Raw genomic sequence first — 25,244 nt, 5'->3', positions numbered from 1 at the left:
AATCTTCCTAGAGCAGCCATGCCCAGGCTGAGCCCCTCCATCCCTCCTGCTCCTGGGTGACCCCTTGGCCCACAGCAACGGGCCTGGGCTGTTGGAATGGGCAGCCTTCCCTGAGGAGGGCAGCCTGTTTATTGAGTACAGAAGATACATTTACAAACTGGGTACACAAAATAAATAACTGCACATTCTCCATCCACAGTCCATGGCATAAAGGCCCAGGCGAGCCTATCAAAGGCCCAAGTCTCCAAACTTCTGCTTCCCTACGTTCAAGACCAGGCCTATCCTGGGCAAGAAAGGAAAGGATTCCCCAGGGCTTCAGGCCCCCAGAGGCACTTGGAAAAGTGAGGGGAGTTCTGAGGCCACAGAGCTTGGGCTCTCCACTGCCTTGTACCAGGGGCACTGGGGGCAGAAGGAGGGGGTGTATAAGGCACAATCAGCTTGGCCCAGAGTGGTCTCTTTGGCTTGGTTTCCCACTGGAGGTGGTACATGCAGAAAGAGAAGAGCCTGGCCCAGAGCTATCATGGGGAGGAACAGAGTGAGCACCCAACCCTTCCTTTTGGCAAGGGCCCTACAGTCTAGCTAAGGCTAAAGCTGGGCCCTGGCTCCTCCCCACCCACTGAAAGCAGCTGCAGAGGGAGGGGGCCTGGGTTCCAGCCCAGTTTGTGGTGGGGGAGGCACCATGACTGACATGGGGAGATCTGGCTCAGGCCTCTGGGAAAGCAGCCACCTAATTCCACTTACCTCCTGCAGGGGCTCCCTCAAGCCTGAGATTCAGTGGGGCCCAGACTACAAGGGGAATGCTATAAAAAGAAGCAGGGACAGGCTGGACTAGGTAAGGCCAGTGCCCCAGGCACTCAGGGTTCAGAGGCAGATCACACAGTTTGGCTAAGTTCCAGGGGAGCTGCGCAGCTCAGCAGAAGGGGAGAGTAGAGCAGCCCAGAGACTCTCCCTCAAAGCAGCAGCTCCTTGCTTCCCACTTCCTCTTGGAGGGAGGGTGAAGGGTGAGCAAGGTTCCTGGGCTGCCTATACTCATGCCAGACACTAGATGGCGCCTTCAGGCAGTTGCAGAGGAGGGAAGAGCAGAGCCTGAAGAGAAAGGGCCATGGAAGTACCAAGGGTAGAACCAGGACTGGCACTAGAATCCTGATGGGGCTTCTCCCTGGGAAGCCCCTGCCCTCTGCCTTGGCCCAGGTGCCTCCATGCCCCAGCTAGCAGCAGTGGGGCTCCCTTTAATGCCCCACAGTTGGGAAGGAGGCACCTGGAGAATAGAATAGGCATCTAGGGGAAGAGGGAGGTGGTGGTCCAGTCTGCAAAGGAGGCTCTGAGAGCAGTGGCTGGTGGAGGGCAGGAACTCTCTCACAGTCAGAGTAAGGCTGGAGCCTGGCACCAGCCTGCTACCAAAAGGGCCACACAGTCCAGAAGGAACAAGTTCCATGCCATGGCCCTACCGCCAGAGGTCCTGGCAATTCCTGGGGCCAGGAGTTGTCCTTCGAGTCTCCATGAAGGAAGACAGATCTTGGCTGAGAGGTGAGGGGCTGTTTAGACTTAGCCAAGGTCTGAGAGTCCAGCCAAGGCACAAGCTTTGTGCCCGCATGGGCCTCTCACCGGAGCATGATCGTCAGGATCAGGATGCCATGGAATATGGGGGGCCAGGCAGCAAAGTCTGGTGGAAGTAAGGGGGGCTTCCAAAAGTAACTGTCCCAAAGAGTCCTGGAACAACAGGACACCCTCTACTTGGCACTGCCTGTTTCTTTGGTCTGGGGAAGAGCCAAGGGCGAGGGGTGAAGGAAACTGAAGGCCAGGTCCTACCCTTTCCCCAACTTGTACTAGAGAATTACCCATCTAAAGGAACATCAGTGCCAGGCCAGGCTCCTAGTTCAGAGGGCTCCCAGCCCCCTGGGCTCCCTCCATTCTGTCATGCCAGGCCCAGGGTGAGTGACTACTGAAGGCACAGAGAAGTGGCTGGGCCATTCACCTACCACTGGCCATACAGGCCCATCTCCAGAGAGGGTGTGCGACCAGGCTGGGACCATGCCATGTCTCGACCACCGCCAGGCAGCTCAGCCGTTGTATTGCTGCTGGTAGCGAAGGTTGAGCTCCCTCAACTCCCGCTCCCGCACGCGGCGTGACTTGTTGGAGCGCGTCGAGCGGCTGGAACGTGTAGACTGGGCAGATTTGGTGCTCTGGCAGCGCGAGGAGGCGCGTTTGAGGAGGTTCTGGGAGATGGAGCGGTGCAGATTCTTCATGGACGAAGAGGCTGCCATGCTCACCACCCACGGGTGCCTCAGGGCCTGCATTGCAGTCATTCGGGCGCTAGGGTCCACTGTCAGCAGGCGGTCAATGAAGTCCTTGGCCAGGTTGGATACGCTGGGCCAGGGCTAGAGGCCAAGCACAAGCATTAGAGTGAGAGCACTCAACAGTGCCTTCCCCATCCCAACAATGCCACTACCACAGCACTCAGGCCTGCCCAGCATGTGCACTCTCCCCCAGAGGCACTGCCTGGCTCTTCCAGTGTAGAACATTCTGGGCCTCCCTTCCCCACCCAGAGAGCAGAGGCTGTTTTGACAAGGCATCTGACAAGGAAAAGGGTCTGCACCCCTCCCCAAGGAGGAAACTTCTAAGGTTTCCTGGACTCAAAGCCAGGCTCAGGCTCAGGAAGGTGGTCCCTCTCAAGACCCGCCCCCTATACCAACTTACCCCAGGACCACTATAACTCAGGGGTTTTAAAGGGAATGACTCAAACCTTCATCTATATCCTTAGCCAGGTGATTTTTATTTTTTCACAAGAACAAATCCATTTTTACTTATTTAGTTTTCAATAAGTTTAAATCCTTGAGGGGTACAGCATTACATGGATTCTGTGCCCAATGGCCTTAGCAGGCAGGCTGCTTTGGAATGTAGCACAGACCACGCCACCATTTATATGAGCATGAGTCGCCCTCCCCCTGATTACTCTGGTTTTGTTCGACTTTGCCACCAGGAGTCACTGTGTTGTTCTTTGCCATATACACATAAATGCATCTCTTGACTAGAGAGAACTGTTTCATCTTGAGCATAAACACTTCTAATTTTTTTAAATCTTTTTAAAAAATATTTTTAAAATTTCTTTTCAGAAGGGAGGGGAGGGAGAAAGAGAAGGAGAGAAACATCAGTGTCATAGAGAAACTTCAATTGGTTGCTTCTTGCATGCCCCCAACTGGGAACTCGGCCCACAACCCAGGCATGTGTCCTGACCAGGAACTGAACCAGTGACTTTTTGGTCTGCAAGCTGGTGCTCAATCCACTGAGCCACACCAGGCAGGGCAACACCTTTAATTTTAAGAACTGCCCAATGGGTGGGGCATCGTCCCGCAAATTGAAAGGTCAATGGTTAAATTCCTGGTCAGGGCACATGCCTGGGTTGCAGGCCAGGTCCCCAGCTGGGGGAATGAGAGAGGCAATCGATTAATGTTTCTCTTTCATATTGGTGTTTCTCTTCCTCTCTCTCTCTCTCTCTCTCTCTCTCTCTCTCTCTCTCTCTCTCTCTCCCCCTTCTCCTCTCTCTAAAAAATAAATAAAATCTTAAAAAAAAAAAAAAAAAAAAAAGAGCTGTGTGCTCCCTCTTGTTCTGGAGACCCCGCTCATAGCCTTCCCAACATATCTGTCATTTCAGAAGTCCTGTTCCCAGCAGGCCGTGACAGGCTCCCAGAGCCACACTTAAGCTCTAATCCCTGGATGCCCACACCAGGCCACTTATGGCAAACTTCCTAGTCCTTAGAGAGAGGGTGTACCCTCCCTCTAACTAACAAGGTAGTGGTGGGCGACCACGACAAGCCCTGCATCCGCTTCAGCCTCCCAGACATGGGGAGTAAAGGAAACAATTCAAGGCAACTAGATTTCTCCATCTGCTGAGAGGAGAGGGGGTTCTTGCAGACCAGGCAGGGGCATTCTCCAGTCTGCATGACCTCTCTAAGCCACGCAAGGGCTCCTGGCAGTGCTCTGCACCAGCTCCATATTTTTCCAAAGATTTTACTTATTTTTTAGAGGCAGGAGAAGGGTGGGAAAAAAGAAACATCGACGTGCGAGAGAAACACCAATTGGTTGCCTCTCACACGTCTCCAACCTGAGACCTGGTCTACAGCCCAGGCATGTGCCCTGACAGGGAAGCAAACAGGCAACCTTTCGTTTTGCAGGCCATCCGTCATTCAACCCACTAGGCCACACCAAACAGGGCTCAGACTCATCTTAGCACATTCTGTCTCCTGGGAGGAACAGCAGAAAGCCCGCTCTGTGCCCTCCTCTGGAGCTGCTTCAAGGCCACAGGGCTCAGGAGGCAGGGCCCAGGCACCTTGGACCCTGAGCCCCTCTGCTGGGGGAGGGGAGACACAGCACTGCTCCAAGTCCCAGCATCCTCCAGGTGCACTCTGGCATGGGCTCTGATGCTCCCTAGAGGGTGGGTGGCTAGGATCTTTGCTGAGCCTGTGGTAGATGACCATCACCTTCCTTCCTGCCAGGTGAGATCTTCCTGTTCCACCACACAGTGCCCTTCACCTTGCAAAACCCTTGAACACACTCTAGGGAGTATAGGAAAATCTGAGAGCCCACAATTGGGGCAGCTATACACCTATTCAGCAGACACACTTAAGCAGTGACTATCGCTGCCCCCAACTGGGCTCCCTCAACCTCCAACTCCTTCCCACTGCCCTCCCCCACTAGTGTACAGAGGTGGAGCAGGGAGACCACTCATGTAGAGTCCTGAAGAAAGACAAAGGCTACTTGTAGTTGCTACCCTTCCCTGCCCTTTACAAGGCAAATCTCAACTTTTACTGAACTGAACTGGAAGAAAGTAACAGAGAGACCACATTTCTAAACAGCCACCTAACAGGGTCTTCCGCCAAAAATGGGCCAGCTCCCAGAGTTTCCTAGGGCGACAGATACTGGCCCTTAGGAGGAGGGTGAGCAGTCAGGGCCCCAGGAGCATGTAGCCCAGGGAGGCCCATAAATACCTTGCTGTCCGAGAGTAGTGAGGGGGAGCAGGGAGCAATGGCCCTCCTACTTCAAGAAAGCCCCATGGCTTCCTGCTGCCATCTGAACACAAGGAGCAAATGTGAGGGGCCAGTCAGTCTGGATCACAGACACTCATTGCAGCCCCCATCACTCAATGAAGACATGGAAAGAAGCAGGCACAATGGGGCCATTGATGGACACAGCATATCTAGAACTGAGCAGGTTGGGTCAAGGCAATACCAGTGCTGCCCTGCCATCTTTTATGGTCTCAAAGAAAAGGAGAAATCACAGGGAACACATTGTAGCTCAGCCTGGCCTGGTGGGACAGCCCCAAGACACAGCTGGCAGACTGGGCTAGCCAAGTGGGGCTAGGACATGGATTCTGCCCCTGCCCCTTGGTCTAGCCAAGATAGAAGAGGGCAACTCCTCTGCAGATGAAAGAATAAATAACTGCAAAGTTGGACCCATAAGCCAACAACTTGAACACAGATGGATTGGAGGCCTCTCCACTTTACATGCATACTCACCCAAACCAAGGCCGCCTACAGCTCCAAACCAGTCCAGTGCAATCTCAGACGGGCCTCTCACCACACCTGCCATGTGGGCTTAAGCATCTCAATCTCCAGAGTGGCACAGGCACACACCAGGCATCGACCCCTGCTGCTTCTAAAGTGGCCAGCCCATTAGTGCCAAAGCGAGTCGGATTGATCTGCCCCTCCGACTCCCCCAAACGCTTGCCTCTCCAATTACTTGTGTACGTGAGACTGTGTGCAGAATTCAGATGGACTTATTTGTCTGAGGGCCAGCCCAGCCTTCTCTGGCCGGCCCCAGTTCTCCCAGTCTTGGAAGATCTGTGAGTAAGCTGGGCCTGGTGGCTCCCCCGAGCCAGTATGATTGAAGCCACGCTGACCTGAGAACTAGGCTGTGCCAACGGCCCCCAGCCTAACCCTCACACACTGAGGGACTTGCAGAAAGACGTCAGCCAAGCGGAACACAGGAAGGGGTCCTCACCTAGCCCACTAACAGTGGGTAGAGCTTAGGTTGACTTCCAGAATAGGGGCCTCTGGGAGCCCTATACGGTCTCTAATGGGGCTCAGAAAAAAAAAAAAAATTCCAATTCTGGTCCTAAATCCAATTCAGCACCTTCTAAGAAAGCATTCAGCACCTCCAGACCAACCCACCTCCTTCCTCAACATGTCCAGGCCTCTGGAGACATATGAGTATGTCTGTCAGCCTATGGCTAGACTGACTGGCCAGGAAGTGTTCTGGACATAAGGAAAAGAAAAATGATTAAACAGTCACGCCCTTGGGTTTCCACAACTCTTAACTGTAGGCTCTGGGTAATGAACAGAACTCTCACCTTAGTATACTTGGGCCCAGATCAGGGACACATACGGGCCTCAGGTGGCTGATAGAAGGGACAGGCCCCAGGAACCAACCTGGTCAGTCTCCCAGAGGCTTCCACCTGTTTCTGGGCTGCCATGGAGCACAGGACATGGAAGAAAATGTTAAAATGTCAGTCTGCCTTGCCTCCAGACACTCAGGTCTCCCTCTGCTGTGGGGTCAGAGCACAGCTGTAACACCCAGGAGGACAGCTGACACCATCCTTTCCACAAGTCTCTCATGAGCCGTGTGGGTAGGGAATGGGCTCTGTCCTGGGGACAGAGAGAGGCTGCTGGAGGAAGGACATCACCTCCTCTCGGCTTTGACATTCAGGTTGGCTGCCCTTCTCTCTAGTCCATACCCTCCAGAGGCCTTGTCCCCTTGCAGTTAGGGTAGCTACTACTGATATTGTCGCAGCAGAGAAGCTAACAGGGTCCAGAGGAGGGACCTCTCCCATGGGCACTCCATTACCAACTTCACCCTCTTTACCCCGCTGCTTCTGCGGGGCCAGTCACTCCTCAACAGTGGAGTCCAAATCTCCCTTGGGAGGGAGGCACCAAATCCCAAAGGGCTTTCCACTCCAGCTCAAAGGATGCACCTCCTTATTCCCCAGCCCCTTTAACTTTATCTACCCTTTTTTTTTTTTTTTTTTGGAGACAGAGGAAAGGGGATAGAGGAGGAGAGAAACATCGATGTAAGAGAGAAACACCAGTTGGTTGCCTCTAGTACCCACCCCAACTAGGAACTGAAGCCACAACCTATGCATGTGCTCCGACCAGGAACTGAACCTGCAACCTTCTGACTTACGGGACGACAACCAATCAACTGAGCCACATCGGTCAGGGCATAACTTGTTCTACCTTTAATGTCACAAGGACCTAGCAAAAATATTACCCAAGTCACTACCATTAGTCTCACCTGGAGCTCAAGGGCTAAGGGAACAAAGGACAGAGGCGGCTCTCTGGCCTTGGTTGCAGAGAGAGGAGGAAGCTGCTTCTTTCCAACAGCAAACCCAGCTCACAGGGCTTGCCCTAGACAGCCTCTGGCAGGCAGGTCTACCCACTCTCAAGTGAGGGGTGAGAAAGGTTTGGTGTCTCTTCCAGATGGCATCTAGGAGACAGACTGTTAGGCTGCAAGCCCAACAACCCATGTTCTAGTTCTACCTGCTCTATGTGACCTTGGAGAAATCACAGTCTCCTCATTTTTAATACAAAGGGGCTAAATGCAATGAATTCTAAGTCTTTACCAGTTTCTAAAGTCCTGGATTTTAAAAAGATGGCTCCCTGTATTTTTTCCTTGTTTGGCTGTGAGGAAAAGCATGGCATCTAACATTTAAGCTAATTGGACCTCTTGACACGTATGTGTTCTTTTCCAGCCCATGACAACTCTGGGGAAAACTCGCTGGCTAAGAACGCAGCCCCACCAAAGAGCTGCTAGGGGAAGAAAGGGAAGAAAGACGCCTGGGCTTTGCTCCATGACTCAGTTCTTCCCTCAGCTTTGTCTCAAGATGTATTTTCAGATCCAGAATTCCCACCCTCAAAGGCCTCCTTTCTATACTTTCATGGGCCTGAATGAGAGCAGAGAAAAGGGCACATTGGAAATTCTACGAAACGGAGCTTCAGGTGCCCTTGGGAGAACAGAACCACCATGGGACAAGAACAGCACACACTGATGCTGCCCATGAGGAGATGCGTTTTGAAAACTTCAGCAGAATTAGACGCTCTGTGGCTGCAGAGCCAGTATCACCTCCTCTGGTCAAGACACTCACCATCCCGGTGCCTGGGCTACCAGACCAGACAGAACTCACCACCCTGCGACCTGGCAGGGGGTGGATGGGGGCCAAGCAACAGAAAAGAGAAGGACATTTGGGAAGAGAGCCTGAGGGGAGAAAAGGAAGGAAGGTAATAGAGTTTTAAAAAGAGGCAGAGAGCCCTCGCTAGTGTGGCTCCATGGATTGAGTGCTGGTTTGCAAACCGGAAAGGTCACTGGTTCAATTCCCAGTCAGAGCACATGCCTGGGTTGCAGGCCAGGTACTCAGCTGGGGGTGTGTGAGTAGCAACCAATTGATGTATCTCTCACACATCACTGTCTCTCACCCTCTCTTTCTCTCTCCCTTCCCCTCTCTCTAAAAATAAATAAAATATTTTAAAAAATAATCTCTCGAACATGAATAAAAGAAAGAGGCAGAGAATGAAGATAAAAAAGAGAAAAGGCACAACTTCAAGGTCAGTAAAGCTGCATTCTGAAACCTGAGAATAACAAAATGAAATCCTGTGCCTCCACCTGTTCCTGCGCAGAGCCCACAAAGTAGAAGACAGGGACAGGAGGGAGACGAAGCACAACTCAAGAGTCAGGAGACATGGAATCAGGGGGACGTGGGCAACCTGTGCCAGCAGACAGGTAATACCTGTGGTTAACAATGTCCTGCATGAGCCCTGGAAGACTCTATATTTCAGAGCCTGCTGCATAGTGGTTTCTTCTGTCTCCACCCATGGGTTCTGCTGAGGCCAGGTGGTTTCCAGGGCCCAACCAGGCTTTTATTTTTTTAACTTCTAATTCTATTTTAATTACAATTCTAATTTCTGATGCAGTTTGGAAACCCAATGTCTGTCAGCATATCACACTGTGGCCTCTGCCCCCAAAGGTCTGTGTCCCTGGAACCCTGGTACACCGAACTCGGCCCAGGGCAGGCACTTGGTCAAGATGGGGTAGCAAGATGAGTGAAGAGATGAAGGTGCCAGCTTTCTGTCCAACTGGCCAGGTCACGCTGGAGTAGTACTCAGGTCTAGGCACCACAATTGCACGAGGAAACAGGCAAACCAACGCCAGACCAGCATGCATGAGAAAGGTGACCTTGTATGATGGCAGAACTGACAAAGGATGCAGATCCTGGAGAAGTATGGCCAGTAGGGAGTGGTTGGACCAGGGGCTTCCACCTCAACGGGGGCAGGAGGGAGATGTGTATGGGAAGCCATCAACAGATTTAAGGGGGTCACAATGTGGGACAGACAACAGCCCCAGCAGCTCCCAGAGGAATGTTAGGGTCTAGAAATGACAGGGCCTTTGAGAGGGCAGAGCTATCCAATGGAGACAGACAGTAACAGCAAGAAAGGGAAGGGGCAGATGGTGCACCAGTAACCACTTTGGCACATCCCTCTCGTTAGAGAGGCCTCGGTGGGGGCTGGGGGTGGGAAATAGCAGCCATGAAAAGCAGCTCTGACTCTGGGTCAATGAGATGCTACAGGTTGTCAAAGCAAGGCATTTTGGTAGGAATGGCTGAATACAGCAATGTTGAAAGATGGGCCCCTGTTTCTGCCATCACAGAAGTGTACTGCTTTCTGCGGAGTGTGCAAGCAAGACAGCACTGGCAGAGGGATGCCCAGAAGACAGGGCAGGGCTCCAAGGAACCAAGTGGTGGTCCACAGATGGCACATACGGGGGATGCCGCTGCTCTCCACTCAGAGCCTGCCTCCTGCCCTCACAAGGAGGGAACCACTCCTGTCTTCCTCTAAGAGGTCTCAACCAAGAGGAGGTTTCCAACCATGGTGACCAATGAGGGTCCACTGCCCACACCCAGTGAACGAAACCAGGCCACCACCCAGTGACTAGACAGGGATCTGAAGGCATCTGCTCCTGCAGTGAAGGCAGACTTATCTGTTGAACACCTTCTCTGTACCAGGAGCTTTGGTGAGGTATGTACACATGGCCCTGGCCGAGGGATCCTTTCTGAACAGGTGTGGGGGCACTGCTTGTCCTACTGGGACCCTCACATAGAGCCAGCATCATCATCCTGCACTTGATACCTAGCAGCCACCAACAGGCAGGCAGGAAACAAGGGCTTAGGGATGCCTCTGAGCAAAGAATTCTAAATCAACTTACAATTTTTTGTTGTCAGCTACTCAAACAGACACAGGAAAGCCATCCTCTGACTCAGGGAGGAGGGGGCAGTAAGAAAAGAATGGAGAACTGATGGTCCATCACAGCCCCCGTATGCTCTGAAGTGGGAACATGAGACAATTAAAGGCATCCAGCACAATCCAAGCAGGAGCCAGGAAACATGCCACCCACCTCCCTGCATTCTATTCTCTCTGCTGCCCAAATGCACATCCGGTCTCCAGCTTTCCCATGCCACCCCACCCCCACCCCTGCAGCCCTCCCCGTGGCTCTGGGGCAAGGTCTTATCCCCTCACCCAGGGGCTCCCTGTTGGGGCACAGGAACCAGGCTGCAAGACCAGCCCCCACAGGCGCCGCTTCACCTAGAAAGCATCGAGACGGGCCACACCCTCTCCACTTCATTTCATCCTCAACACCTCAGAGCAGAGTCACTTTAGAAAGTAGAGAAGAGCCGAGCTGGGAATGTCAGTGTCAACTCATCCTACTGCAGGGCCATCAGAATTGCAAGACGGCCCAACCAACTGCCGTTGGACCCCAGGTAGATAGATGGTCAGCCCACAACCCAGAAACCCACCCCTGGGGAACCACCTCCCACCAACACTTATCCCCCAGGTAGTGGCAGACGCGTCCTGCAGGTGGGCTTTCTGTCCCACGAGGATTCTGTCCTCTGCACAGCAGCACTCACTCTCCTGAATGAGGCTCTGTGAAAAGCTTTGCCCAAGCCCATCTGCTTGCCCACAGCTCAGAGACTGCCCAAACAGAGGTGTGTGACAATTAAAGGTTGCTAAACACAGGGAGGCAGCAAAGCTGCTGATGGCATCTCTCTGCCATCAGTCCTCCAAGAGCCACTTCATCTGTCCTGCCTCTAGAATAGAACTCTTAACAAAAGCAATGACATTAGGCCAGCAGGGTCACATTTCATGTCAAGTGAATCACAGAATTCACAAGCGGAACCGTAACAACTCTCTAGTATGGGTGTGCAGATGACGATTCACTCTCTGTGTCACTCGCTCCTTTAGAAACAGCTGCTCCAGCCCTCCTGGGGCCTTCCGCCACAGGAAGCTGCTCTCTCAAGGTGGCTCTTTGTGTCTTCAGACTACTCTCGGTCATGTAGGCCTTCCTCACACCTGATCAGTGTGTCTCCCCATTGTGTCCACTGTGACTCTAGCTTGGCCCTCTCCACTCTAGCACCTCCAGTCACTGGCTACGTATTCAGATCTCTCCTCTCAAAACCACCTGTCACAGCCTTCTCCCTCCCAGCTCTCCCTCCTCTTCCAAGAAACCTTTGTTTGCTTCTGAGTAGGTCTGGCCAGCAACCCCCCCAAGCATATCGCCAGCAGTCTCCCCACTTTCTCCTGAAGTGCAGCCCCCCATAGAGAGCACACCCAGCCAGCATAGGCAGCCTGGTCTGCCTGCCAGCCAGTAACTTTTGGGTCCCTTCTGAAGGCATCACCAACAACCAGTGGAACTTCCCTCAGGAGAAGCCAGGAGGAAGCACTGAGAGCAAATGCACTGACACGTACAGTGCCCTCAAGGACCTCATAAGCCAGGGTGGAGAGACATGTCCACAGACGACAGCCCCAGAAACTGCAAAAACAGAATCTAACATGCTGAGGTATGTGTCAGAGACAGTAGGCTGTGGAGATGGGAAAGCCAAGGTGGCCTGGATTAAATCCCAGGCCTGAGCCCTGGCTGGTGTGGCTCAGTGGATTGAGCACAAGCCTGCAAGAGCACAAGCCTGCAAACTAAAAGGACGCTAGTTCAAGTCCCAGTCAGGGCACATGCCTGGGTTGCAGGCCAGGTCCCCAGCTGGGGGCATGTGAGAGGCAACACATCATTGTATCTCTTGCACATTGATGTTTCTCTCCTTCTGTTTCTCCCTCCTTTCCCCTCTCTCTAAAAGTAAATAAATAAAATCTTAAAGTGGGGAAAAAAAAATCCCAGGCCAGACACCCTTCTAACTGTGAGAGCGAGCATGTTAGAAGGGTGTCTAACTTAACCTCACTAGCCTTAATTTCCTCATCTGTAAAGTAAGGGGGCGGATTACACCCACCTGACTGTTGCGGAGGTTAGAGATTTTGAGGGTATTCAGTAGGCACTACACGATGGCAGCGGTCAGCATTATTTGGAAAGGAAGCAATGGAGCTCTTCTAAGGATTGGGAGCAGAGGGGAAAGCCTGAGCAAAAGCTCAGTGTGGGGAGTATGTAAGTGGAGCACATGTCTTGGGTATGTGGTACACGGGGAGTGGGGTGAGGCTTGGGGCCAGGGTATCTAGACTGTCAGGATTGGGGCGGGCAGGGTACTAAAGAAGGACCCACCTGGTGTGCTTCCCTCTGCCAATGGGCCCCACCCATAGGGTGATGTCAAGGCAGGACCCTATGTACTCTCTGGCCCAGAGGGCAGCCTGAGTCCTCTCTCAATCTGCCCTTACAAGCTGATGAGCCTGCAGAGCCACAGGAGGGTACTACCCCCACTCCTTCTCTTCCTAAATGATGGCTCATGCAGACCACATAGAGCCCACTTTCTGGGACTCCATATCTGCCCCAAACATCCCCAGGAGGCCAAGCTGGGATTATTCCAACAGCCTTCAGTAGGTCTTCCTGCTAATCTCCCATGACACTTTCTGGTGCCTGCCCTCTTCACTATCAAGAAACCAAAAGGCTCCCTCCCACCTAATGCTTCCAATCTCCAAGAAGCCTCCAGCACTACAGAGCTCCTGACACCAAACACCAGGCCTGCCTCACCCTTGTCAGCCTCTGCTCCATACTCCCAAACAATCTCCTGTTTATCTTGAAGCACAGCCAGTAATGCCCCCTTCTGAGCCTCCTCCTGCTCACAGCCTACGTCCTGCAGGAGGTTCTCTGTTCAAGTCCACAGAAACCACTGAGCCCTCAGGGAATGAGTCCGTGAGACAGGGCCTGGAGTACGTGAGACACCACCATGAGGAGGAGAGCGACAGGAAAAGTGTTTCTGAAAAGGAACCAAGTACCAGAGGACATAGTGTCAGGTGAGGAACGCACACCTCCAAACCTTGCTGAGCTCAAAGTGGGTAGTCCTTTATTCATACAAGTAGTGTCTAACTCGTATAAACTAGACACTACTAATTAGACACTACGAAACACTCCCCTCACCATGGCATGCTCTCAGACAGGGTTTCTGGCAGGGCCTTATTCATTGAGACGGTCTTTATAAGGGCAAATGACTATCACAGAGTATAAGGCAGATGGCTGGATTGAGGGCAAGGGCAGGGGCAGGGATCAGCCCTAAGAAGGGGGGCAAGGTAAGCCACCTGACTTGAGCCCGACAGCCCATGTTCCAGATTGCCTAGGCCCAGGGGCTCCGTGCCACGGCCTGTGCTGGCATATGCCTGACAATAAGGGTTCATTATGTGGACATTTCCCATTTCTAGCCCTTTATCCCCAAGCAAGCTTAAGTTCCATGGGGATGGGGATGGGGATCCTCCCCAGGTGCACTTATGGGTACAGAAAGACAGATGACTGGTCTCCAGTTCAGAGGGCCTGATCTTATGATGAGGCCTCCTTACCCAGAAAATCCTTCCCGATCCAGAGCTCTCTGTCACACGGTGGCAGAATTTGTTTTGAGGATCAGCCAAGCTCCTGGTAACAGACAGGTGTTGTCAGAGCTGACCAGGAATTCAACTCTGGAACTGGAAACTGATTAAATGTAGTAGGGCCAAAGGCTGGGCAGTGCCCCCTACACTTTGAAAGCCCCAGATTCATGTGATTCCTCCCTGTGATTCTAGTAAAGCAGGAAATAGAACCTAGGACCCAACCTTGTGGCTACAGTAAGAGCAGGAGGCCTGAGTCCACTCCGTACCCCATTCGTCACTCTACCCTCAGATAATCAATAGCCAATTAGCAGGACTCCACAAGCTCCAACTAGATAAACTGCCTGTTCAACAACTGCCAGAATCAGGAACTTTTGGGCAAACCTACAGATTCTCTAAAGAGTCTTTCCTTTGTCAGCATCTCTTGGGAAACCTCCCTCCCTCCCACAGCTGAGCTTGCTACTCCCTCTGCCATCAGGACCCTTGACAGCCTGGCACCACACAGAGCTCCAGGAGCTAGAGCTCCAGGGGCTAGAGCCCCCAGAGCAGAGCAAACCAGGCGGGGCCTAGGCACAACACTGCCTCTGTGAGGTGGATTCTGCGTCTTCTGACCTATGATGAATCCCGGCCCAGGCTGAGAGTGAGCGGGACAGTGTCCTCTGTGACCACCCCACTGCAGCCTGGGGTTCCACCCCTACCCCTTCAGCGCTTGTTTTGTTGAATGCACTTGGAGCAAGGAAGAAAACACAAGAAACTTTAGGGAAGAGCTGGAAAATGTTCCAGTTTCTCCTTTGCCTGTGGCCAGCACAGAGATGGCCTGAAAAGGAAGGCTTCCCCTCCCTTCCTCACACCACCCTGAGAAACATGGCCTGGGAATTCTACAGAGAAGGACAGCCCCCACCCACATGACGGAAGTCCTTGACTGACTCCACAACCACGTCTGGAAGCAGCCAGGGAGGATGACGGAGCATGGACCCCAAGTGCTGAAGGCAAAGTGTCATGAGGCTTTTGGGTAACTTCTGCAGGAAATGCTGCTCTGGGTCAACTGTCTGGGGCCAGAGACAGCCCAGTCCGAAATCCCTGGGAGGAAGCTGGGCTGCAAAAGGATATGGTCCCAGAGTTTCCCTTCCCTCCATGCTGGTTATTTAAGAGGTGTAGACAGCTCCTCAGCAAGCCCAAGGCTGAGGGGAACACTGTGGGGAGCACTCGGGGGAGGCCCCCGCTGCCTTGGCAGAATCCCGTCATCCTACATAGCTCATCTTACCTCCTACATAAAGCCATAAAGCACATTCTTTTCTTCGCAGCCTCGCTGAGCACACCACTATGCTCCAGCCTGCAGTGCTGTTCCCTGCAGTCAGTCTCATTTCCTATCCAGTCAGCATCCTGACTCAGAACTGACCAGCTCTTACTTTTTTGGCACCTCCCTTCAACTCCCAGCATTGCTGAAACCTAATGGATTTTTTTCCCAGGTATCTATGGATCCAAAGACACAAACTGATGTCCATCTGTTTGAATCTGGCCTGCAGATTAGCATTTATTGGCATACAAGGTGTTGCTTAAATATGTGAATTAGATTCCAACACTTTAAGATTAGATTTTTCTGATTCTCTTTCAAAAGTTGGAATGTCTGGAAGTGTGGGGTCCGCAGTTCCTCAGGGCTATGCGGCAAAGCTGGACAGAGATGAGCAGCAGCTGCTCCTTTGGACAGGGCATGGCCACTCCAGCTTGTCCCAGTCCCTGTGGAGCAGATACTATTGAGGCCCCGCCTCACATCCTATCGGCCCACCTGAGCTCCCCTATCGCTGCAGCGCTCCTGTGTGTGTGCTAACAGCTTCCACTGCCAGTGCCCGCAGCTCTCTGCTTCCTTGCTGGAAGACTTTCTCTGGCACTAGCTGGCATTCAGGACAGCCCAGAAGTGCTGGAGATTTAAAGCCCTCAAAGAAATTCTTGACTCATACAGGAGTCAATGGACTAAAAACTACCCACTTCCCTGCCCCTCAAGGGCACAATTCTGAAACACAGTCCACATTATTCAGAGTCCCCGATGGGACCAAGTTCTGGCACCTACAGTGGCAGTCCACTCATTAATGTATCCTTTATTGCCTTTTCCCCTTTCTGCCTCATTTTCCCCACCCTTCACTTGTGCTTATTGGAATCACATTCCAATTAGATTGTCTTTTCCCAAGTCCTTGTTCAGGGCTCACTCAAACTCAGACGCCCCACCAGTCTCATTTCATCATTTACGCTTCGCCCGCCTGGCCCCACCAGCATGGCCGCCAGAGCACACCCCTCTGAGGGGAAACTGCAGGACAGAGCCCCCGCCCACAGGCCTCCTGACATCCTCGGGACGGGGCAGACTCACCTCCCCAGAGTAACTGTACTTGCCCCTGAGGATCTGCCGGTATAGTCGGGTGCGGTTGTCATCTTCAAAGGGCATGGTGCCGCTGAGCAGGATGTAGGCGATGACACCCAGTGCCCACATGTCCACTGAGTTGGTGTAGGGCTTTCGAACCAGGACCTCAGGGGCAATGTACTCAGGAGTGCCACAGGTGGTCTTCATCAGGCAGTCGTCACCCTTCTTGCGAGCACTGGCCAGGCCAAAGTCGGTGATGATGATCTTGGAGTCAGTGCCTGGGTGGTAGTAGAGCAGGTTCTCAGGCTTGAGGTCTCGGTGCGTGATGCCCAGCGCATGCAGATACCGGACGCCATCCAGCACCATCTGCAGCACCCGTGTGGCGTCACGCTCAGTGAAAGAACCCTTGGCAATGATGCGGTCAAAGAGCTCTCCACCAGTGGCCAGCTCCATCACCATGTACACACGCTCCTGAGTCTCAAACACCTCCACCAGCTGGATGATGTTGGCGTGGCGCACGCGGCGCAGCACACGCAGCTCGGACTCACACACTTCCCGCCCCTCCCGGTACTTGGTCTCTATCATCTTGATGGCATATGGCTGCCGGGTTGCCCGGTGCTCCACACGCACCACTCGGCTGAAGCTGCCTCGGCCAATTAAGGCTTTGATGTCATACTTGGCTGTCACACGTGGGTCAAACTTGGCCCTGTACTTAGCCACCCTGGCCCTGCGTGGTGGTTCTGAGGGAGGCTCTGTGTGGCCAGTAGTGGGAGCACCAGGACAGGGGTTTGCACACTGACTGGCTGCTGGGAGCCCAGCTTTGCGAGGGCCAACACTGTCCACCTCCGTGATGAAGTGCTTATACACATCACTCTTAGTGCCACTGAAGGGCTCCACCTTCTTTACCAGATCCAGCTGGACATCCTTGGGCGGCTCAGGAAGGACCTTGCTTGTCCCACAGCCCATCACGGACACGGGGGCATCCTCTCCAGCGAAGCTGGCAGGACCTGCTCTGCAGGCAGCGCCCGGTCTACACCTATGCAGACAGAAGAGAGGACAACTCAGCATAGCTGGGGACACCTCTGAAGGAATAATAGCTACCCTCCTCCTCCTTGTCCCTCAATAATCCTAGCCTGGTTCCCTGGAAGGTAAGATGGCTTTGGTCCCTGCGTGCTCAGAGCCCAGGCTCAGTGGAGGGTGCAGATGAAAGGCTGGATCTGAGCATCATAGTCTTGGCCTCCATCTCTGTGGATCTTACTGTTGTGCTGCTTTTCAACCCTGAGAGAGGGTAGGAACATGCACCAGGCTCAGCTGTTACTGCCCCCACCTTCCTCCCTACTCTGCCTGGGTTCCTTATCCTAGTTGAAGTTCTATGTTTTTTAAATGTTAAAGTCATCCACCCTAGCTGGTGTAGCTCAATGGGCTGAGCATGGGTCTGCAAATCAAAGGGTAGTTGGATTGATTCCCAGTCAGGGCACATGCCTGGGTTGCAGGCCAGGTCCCCAGTAGGGGGTGTGAGAGAGGCAACCACACACTGATGTTTCTCTCCCTCTATTTCTCCTTCCCTTCTCCTCTCTCTAAAAATAAATAAATAAAATCTTTAAATGTTAAAATCATCCTCTTATTACTCTGACTCATGCTTCCTGAAATGGGGGTGTAGAGTGTTGGAGGCCTGCTCTCCAACACTATCACTCACCAGGCCTCAGAGGGCTGCTTCTCCGAGGCCTCCCTCATGTGTATCTTTCCTGGCCCTCTACGCCTCCTTCAGGTGCTGATCTCTTTGCAACCACCTCTTCCCTGACCTCGCCCTTTCCTGGACAGCTCCCACTGCTTCTGTAACGTACCATCTTCATTCTGACAGCACTAACTCTGTTTCAGGGTCTCTCACTTCCCCAGTCACCACGTACGTGGCTAAAATGCTACATAAATCCCAGAGCTAGCTGAAATCAATTCCAATGAACTTGGTACCACAAGCCTTAGCACAATGCCACCAGGTAGCCACCAAATAGAGCATCATTCAAGAGGTAGAGGGAGCCTTAAGCTCAGAAAGGACAATAGCAGCCCCATCCAAATGTGACTCAGGCTGTGGGGATCAGGATGCTCTACTTCCTTGGGATGAAGATCTAGGCAGAATCCTAGATACACAAAATAAATAACTATCTCCAGGCGTGCACACGGGCTCTTTTTGTTTAAATGTGCATACCTAGTCGGGTCCTGATGAAAAACACTAAGTTTTACAAAAGAAAAAACCTGCTCTGGCTGGTGTGGCTCAGTGGATTGAGTGCCAGACTGAGAACCACAGGGTCGCCAGTTCAATTCCCCATCAGAGCACATGCCTGGGTTGCCAGCCAGGTTCCCCGGTTGGGGATGTGCAAGCGGCAACCAATTGGTGTATCTCTCACACACTGATGTTTCTCTCCCTCTCTTTCTCCTTCTCTCTGGAAATAAAACCAAATCCTAAAAAGAAAGAAAGGCAAGTCTGTTAAGACAGTGGGTGTGAGTGAGTATTTAACACTACTGTCTTCAATAACACTCTACAGAAATGACAGGCCACCCTGGCTGGTGTGGCTCAGTGGATTGAGCACTGGCCTGCAAACCAAAAAGTCACTGGATCAATTCCAAGTCAGGACACATGCCTGGGTTTCAAGATAGAAACTTGTCCCAAACCACTTAAATTGCGATGGCCAGGCATGGACCCAGATCTCATAGTTTTTCCATCCAGAGCTCAGAGCTTCCCTTATGTAGAAAAGACTCTGGAAGAACCAGAGCTGGGCCTCACCAGGTCAAGGCCTCAATCTTTCTTCACACCACTCAGCTGGTGAATCAACAAACAAAACTTTTCTGAAGGGCCTGCCTTCTAAAACCTCCATTCCAAGTACAATCTGGGTCACACTGCTCACTGCTGTACTTTGTGCTTTATTATTTTATCATGTTTTTTCCACTACCATTTATCCTCCTAATACTTTCTTCCACCCCCACCCACCCCCACTGCTGCACTCTTGATTGCCTCTGGTGACTAGAGTTGTCAGCCCTTTGAGGGAAGGGGCCACTTCTAGAACTCTCTGGCACCCAGCGAAACACTGAGCTCAGAGCAGGCACTCAATGTGAACAATGAATGAAAGGTAGTCAGGCTCTCAGATTTCTATTTATCATGAGGCAACAACCCCAGGACCTCAGAAATTTCAAGTGGCAGGAAGAGGCCAGATTGATGGTTAAACCAGAGCCATGCTCTCTGGGCACCTGTGTAAATGTCAGCAACAAAGGAAGCCTAACTCTCAGATCTATTTGGGTCTTACTGATTGTTATCTGAACTCCAACACAACTTTGTCCACTAGCTGCCAGACCTGCACCCATCAGTCAGGGAGGCCAGGGGCCTAGAAGCAGAGGGTGAGGATGGATTCTGAAACAACTTCCTAAACACAGAAGCCAGGTCTGTGGATGTCTCCCAGACAGGGGCCCACAGACACCTAGCCCTCTCTGATAACATACCTTAAGATTGTTCTTCACAGCAAAGCTTCACAACCTTTTACCTGCAAAGATTTCTATATTTTGCTCCCATGTTTTGAAAGACTGTCTACCAAAATGAAGAAGGCTGTGATCTCTCAGTAATCCCAGAAATAAGTAACTGATAAACAGCATGTCTAACCATCATGGGGCAAGCAGACGCCTGTCACTTTAGACAAAACCCCCGAACAAGGACATGTGCAACCTCAGGGGGAGCTATAGGATTCTGCTCTCTAAAACAGGAAGTCTGACACAGGACCAGCAATTGCATTTTCAGAACTAGTACTATGAAACCATTTTCACAGAATGCAAAGATATATTTGTACAAGAAAGTTTAAGCAGCATTCTTTATAAAAAGGAAAACTGGAAACAACCCACATACCCATCAGTAAGGAAATAATTAAATTGAGATCTAGTCATATAACAGAATGAGCTGCAGCCATTGAAAAGAATGAGGCAAATCCATGTATACTGACAAAGAAAGACACCAGTAACTTAATTTTATTGAGTGGCTTCATGCCAGGATCCATGTCTGTGATGTATTAAGTAGTTTAAAATAGTATATGAAGCATGTGTCCTGTGAGGGGTTTTTAAAAGTTAGACTATACATGGAAAAGAAATATCCTGTAAGGGTAGAAGAGAAACTGTTGACAGTGATTACCTCTAGGTGTGGAAATGTGAGCGGAACAGGCAGAAGGAAGGAAGGGAGACTTTTACTTCTCACTTTATATATCCTGTGCTGTTGCTATGTTTTTAAATCATCACCACATATTATATTCTTAAAGTTAACAAAAGTATATATTGTAGAAATCTACAGACTAGTATGTGCACAAGGGAAAAAAGCTGGGGGCACTTACACCAAATTATCAGTGTTCTGTGTTTAACGACACTGAGCACTTATTCGCTCCTGTAATGTTTTAACTTTTAGCGTTATTTCATAATAAAAATTGTTATGACTTCTTTTTAGAATATAGGAACTTGGGACCCCACTTCTCAAGGACATGGTAATTAGTGGGCAGACTCCTCCTTATGACTAAGAGAAGGAGAGAAGTTCAAGTTTGTTGTGTCCTCTTCATTTTATCGTGACCCCAACTCCACCTAAGACATCCCACCTGCTGCCCCTCCCATCATCAGAAATAGAGACTCTGGCAATGTACCTGGGGTTCTCCTTCCAAAATCCCAAGGTTTGACCCACAAATATCTACTGAGCTCCTGTTGTGAGCCAGGAACCTTGCCAGGGATTGTGCCAGACACAAAGAAAGTGGCCATGGTCTCTGCTCTCAAGGAACTGAAGCTCAGACAGTTCCACACCACGAGTCCCTTAATCCATTACCCTTCAGGTGTCCTGTGAGGCCACTTAAAGGCTAACAGCCTGAAAAGGGTCCCTCTGATATAATTTTCCCCAGCAAATGAAAACATCACATTTTTCTACTTTAGCATCACATCAGACACCATGGCAACAGAGGGCTGCACCAAGAATTAGCTCAGGGATGACCTAGCCAACACAAATCAGCTTAATACTCACTGAGCAAGATCCTTGGAAGGAACAGAAGTTCAAGTAAGTACAGTAAGTCTATCTCCAGCTTTCAACAAACAGAATTGGTTCCCTTCTCCCAGGGTCGTATTTCTCAAATTTTTCTCTGTGCACCGTGTGATCAATGGAGACAGATGTTCTCAGCTATCTCCAAACTTAAGGTTCAATGTTCTGGAACACCAACAGCCCATTCACGTCATACAGTTGGGAAGCTCTGAAGATGACTGAAGGTGCCCACATAACATGCTCACATTTACAGAGTAAAACAGAAGGCCAAATCAAAGTCTCATCCATTTGCATGACTGACAAAGAGCCCCAGTATCTAGTTCATATTCTATAGACACTAAGATCTGCAGGGGTATTCCATTCCAGGTGAGGCAAGTTTAGCTCAATGTCAGAAGCAAAGAGATTTCCTGAAAGCTGCACTTTCTCTAGCCCATTAATACAACTTAACAAGTGCAAAAACTGCAATTAGACTTGGACGGACGGTGTGCTTATTTAGCAAACTCACCCGCTAGTGAGTCAGGATTCCTAGGGGAACGGCCAACTACAACTGCCCTCCGTAGAAGCAGTTTTGTCAGAGTTTTCCCTGATGACCAGAAAAGACCTTGAGGAAATCACAACACAAGGCAGCCTCCTACATGGGGCTTAGTCTGAAGACCAAACGGGCTTACTAAGATGAGATCTCCTTATAACAAGGGACACATTTGGGGAAGAACAGCCATTAGTAAACACAGAGGCTCCCATCTGCTGAGTTCCAACTGAGCTAAGTGTCTTATACGCACTCTTCTCTCTGCAACCACATAAAGTAGGCATGATTATTCCTATTTTGGAATGAGCAAACTAGGACTCAATGAGCCTCAGGATCTCATAACAGCCAAGAACGGACTCCCAGTCTTCCTGATACCAAAGCTTATGGCTTACCATCAAATTGTACTGCCTCCCCAAGGTATGGGCAACGGGGCTGAAAGGGGAGGCCACAAGGCAGAGCTAGCCCTTCCCACTGGACAAAGAAGACACAAGTTTCCTGGGGGCAGTGACAAAGATCTTCAACCAGGGAGCACAGTAAAGTCGCCTGGGGAGTTTTTTCAAAATACATATCCAGATTCCAAATCTTCTGAGTCAATCTCAGAGAGTGAGACTCTTGAATTTGTATCTTGAAAAACTATTTTAGACCATCAAGGCTGACACAGCTACACCACCCACCACACATGCAAACACAAAATACAGGTTGGCTGTGCTCATCTCAGATCCTGCGGCCTGATAGGTGCCCAACAATACAGCTGAATCCCTGTCCATTCTTAAACCTGCAATCTATCGCACTTGTACATTTAGCTCCTACTTTATGCCAGGCAGACCCAGACACTCGGGTGCAGATAAAAAACACTAACACCAAACTCACCGTTATGTGACACAACATGATCTAGTCAACAGCAGTCACATACATTAGAGGACTGTGCTTGCTTGGGTAGCACATATACTAAAATTGGACCAATACAGAGATTAGCATGACTGCCATGAAAAGGATGACATGCAAATTCATGAAGTTTTCCATATTTTACAAAAAAGTACAGAGGAGCCATTGGTTATATGTGAAGCAAGGGAGGTTTTTCCAAGGAAATAAAATCTAAGGTGAATTTTAAAGGACAGATGTAAATTTTCCATACTGATGGGTGGAAGGGGAAAGATGAGTATTATAAAAATGAGAAACCTTGTGTGGCTCAGTGGATTGAGCACCAGCCTGCGAACCAAAGGGTCGTGTGTTCGATTGATTCCCAGTCAGGGCACATGCCTGGGTTGTGGGCCAGGTCCCCACTGGGGGGCGTGTGAAAGGCAACCACACATTGATGCTTCTCTCCATCTCTTTCTCCCTCCCTTCCTGATAAAATATTTGTTTAAAAATGAAAAAACTGGGTATCTAAAACACAGGAGTATTAAACGACGGAGCTAACAGAAGGCTCACACGCCCCAACAACAAAATATGTAAACAGAAGTCAAAATGCCCAGGAGTTGACTTTAGGGTTAGGCCTCTATCAGATTATGAAGAGCCCCGAATGCCTCCCGTAAGAAGCTTAGCCTAGCCTATCGGCGCTAAGGAGCCAGTTTCAGGCAGTGAAGGACTTAACTCAGCTGAGAATTATCACTTCAGCAGCCTCATTTAGTGGGAGTGAGCATGGACAACCGGGCTCCCCTTCTAAGCGGAGGGATGACTGACTGGCTTTCAGGGCAGGCGACCTGGCTGGACTCAGGCCTGCTTTTTCCCATAGTGAATAAGGAAGCCACCAGCTCCCCGCCAGCCAGTGGCGTTCACTCGCAAAGGAGGGGTGTGGAGTAAGTGCTGGACACAAGAAGAGAGTGAGGACAACGGAGTTAGTTCACCATGACCGACGCCGGCTGGCTGAACAGGCAGGGCAGCTGACCACGTCTACCAGGCCCACGAGGTCCCAGAGAAGGACTACCTAGCGCAGCAGCACGTTTTAAGGCCACTCCAGCCTCGAACACCGGGGACCCCGAGCAGCCATCGCATGGCCTGCTCCCCAGCCCCGTAGGCCCCGGCACACCTGACACGGGCCGAGGGCTCCGGTCTGGGAAAGGACAGGCCCGGTGCGCCAGGAAGCGACCGTGGCCGCAAATGGCCAGCCCCTCCCGCCCGTTGGGCCGTAGCCCTGGGCTGGGCCGCCTCACCTCGCGGGGGCGGCGGGCTCTTCGGCGTCTTGGCGGCTGTGCTGACCCTTTGGGGGCCGTAGCCACGGCCACGGCCGCCGCCGCCATCTTCAGGCGTTAGCGTCGTGACGTCATCACAAAGCGCGTTTGACGCCAACAACAAACCCGGGCCGCCTACGGGGAGGGGAGGGGCGGGGAGGGGCGGGGCGGGGCGGGGAGGGGCGGTGCCGGACCCACGGGAGGGCCGGGCTATGCGGTTGGGGGCGCTCCCAGCCTGGCTTGCCAATCAACGCCTTCAGGGCGGGGACGCGCGCACTGGCGTTAGGGGGCGTCTAATTGTTGTTCAATTGTTGTTCGATTGTAACCTGCGGAGGAACCTATTCTAGAGAAAGAAGGTACACCTGAAACTAATATAAAGTAATATAAAATCTCAACTATGACGGAAAAAGTAAAAAGATTAAATTTAAAAAAAGAAAAAGGAAATGCGTAGAGAGAAAGTTTCAAGTTTCTGGGTAGCGGAGAGGGTCCTCTGTCACACAAGGTTAGGGACATATTGCCTGTCAAGAGGTTTCTGGAAGTGTCTCTGAAACTCCGCAAAAGATCAATTTAAGTTGAATTAACAAATATATTTTTTGAAAACTGCAGTTAAAATAACTCAGGCACTCGGATGCGTTAAATGTCGCCTCCATCTCAGAGGAGTTAAAAATTGCACTTGAGGATTGGTGGTCAGTCTTGGGCAATTTAGGAATAACACATATTTGTTGTAATTGAATTTAGGTGTATCCTAAGACTGCAAAGCAAGTAGATTCTTTAACAAATGAAAAAGAGAAAACTTGTTATCATTCACAATGACTTCTCTGCAAGATCAGAATTGTCTCACTACTTTACAGACAACCGAAATTGCAGGGACAGGAAAATAGATGCTGCAGGTAATAAGAGGATTGTAACCTCTATCCATCTTCCTCACTTTGGTCTGTTCATTGATTCAACAAGTCTTTGCTGAATAAACACTTAGTTTGCACATGGAACTGTCTTTAATGGATTATATAAAGCAGTGATTTCCTTTCTCTTTCTTTCTTTCTCCTTTCTTTCCTTCTTTTTTATATTAAAATGGCTTCACAAAAATATTTCTTTCATTGATTTTAGAGAGAGGGAAGAAAGGAAGGAGAGAAACCGATTTTTGTTGTTCCACTTATTTATGTATTTATTGGTTGATTCTTGTATGTACCCAGACTGGGGATTAAACCCAAAACGTTGGTATAGTGGTATAAAGTTCTAAGCAGCTGAGCTACCAGGCCAGAGCGAGCCAGCAATTTTCAACCTGTGTGCCACAGCAGGTACACTGGTGTCACGAGAA

General features: G+C 50.9%; 1 protein-coding gene and 1 non-coding gene across 2 annotated transcripts; one reads left to right on the top strand and one right to left on the bottom strand.

The window, feature by feature from the left end:
- Positions 1-89: 89 nt before the first annotated feature.
- On the bottom strand, positions 90-24,023 carry PSKH1 (protein serine kinase H1). The gene is made up of 3 exons (XM_053914466.1): positions 23,909-24,023; positions 16,195-17,221; positions 90-2,378 (listed from the first exon to the last, which is right to left on the bottom strand). The coding sequence occupies exons 2-3, from the start codon at positions 17,149-17,151 to the stop codon at positions 2,061-2,063; spliced, it is 1,275 nt and encodes a 424-aa protein (XP_053770441.1). The 5' UTR covers positions 17,152-17,221; positions 23,909-24,023; the 3' UTR covers positions 90-2,060.
- Positions 22,680-22,784, top strand: LOC112300877 (U6 spliceosomal RNA). Its single transcript, XR_002974427.2, has one exon. It is a non-coding gene; the product is annotated as a U6 spliceosomal RNA (small nuclear RNA).
- Positions 24,024-25,244: the final 1,221 nt, after the last annotated feature.

Source organism: Desmodus rotundus, chromosome 12 (assembly GCF_022682495.2).
Source record: "Desmodus rotundus isolate HL8 chromosome 12, HLdesRot8A.1, whole genome shotgun sequence".
NCBI classification, from domain to species: domain Eukaryota; kingdom Metazoa; phylum Chordata; class Mammalia; order Chiroptera; family Phyllostomidae; genus Desmodus; species Desmodus rotundus.
This window is presented reverse-complemented; position numbering and strand designations above follow the sequence as displayed.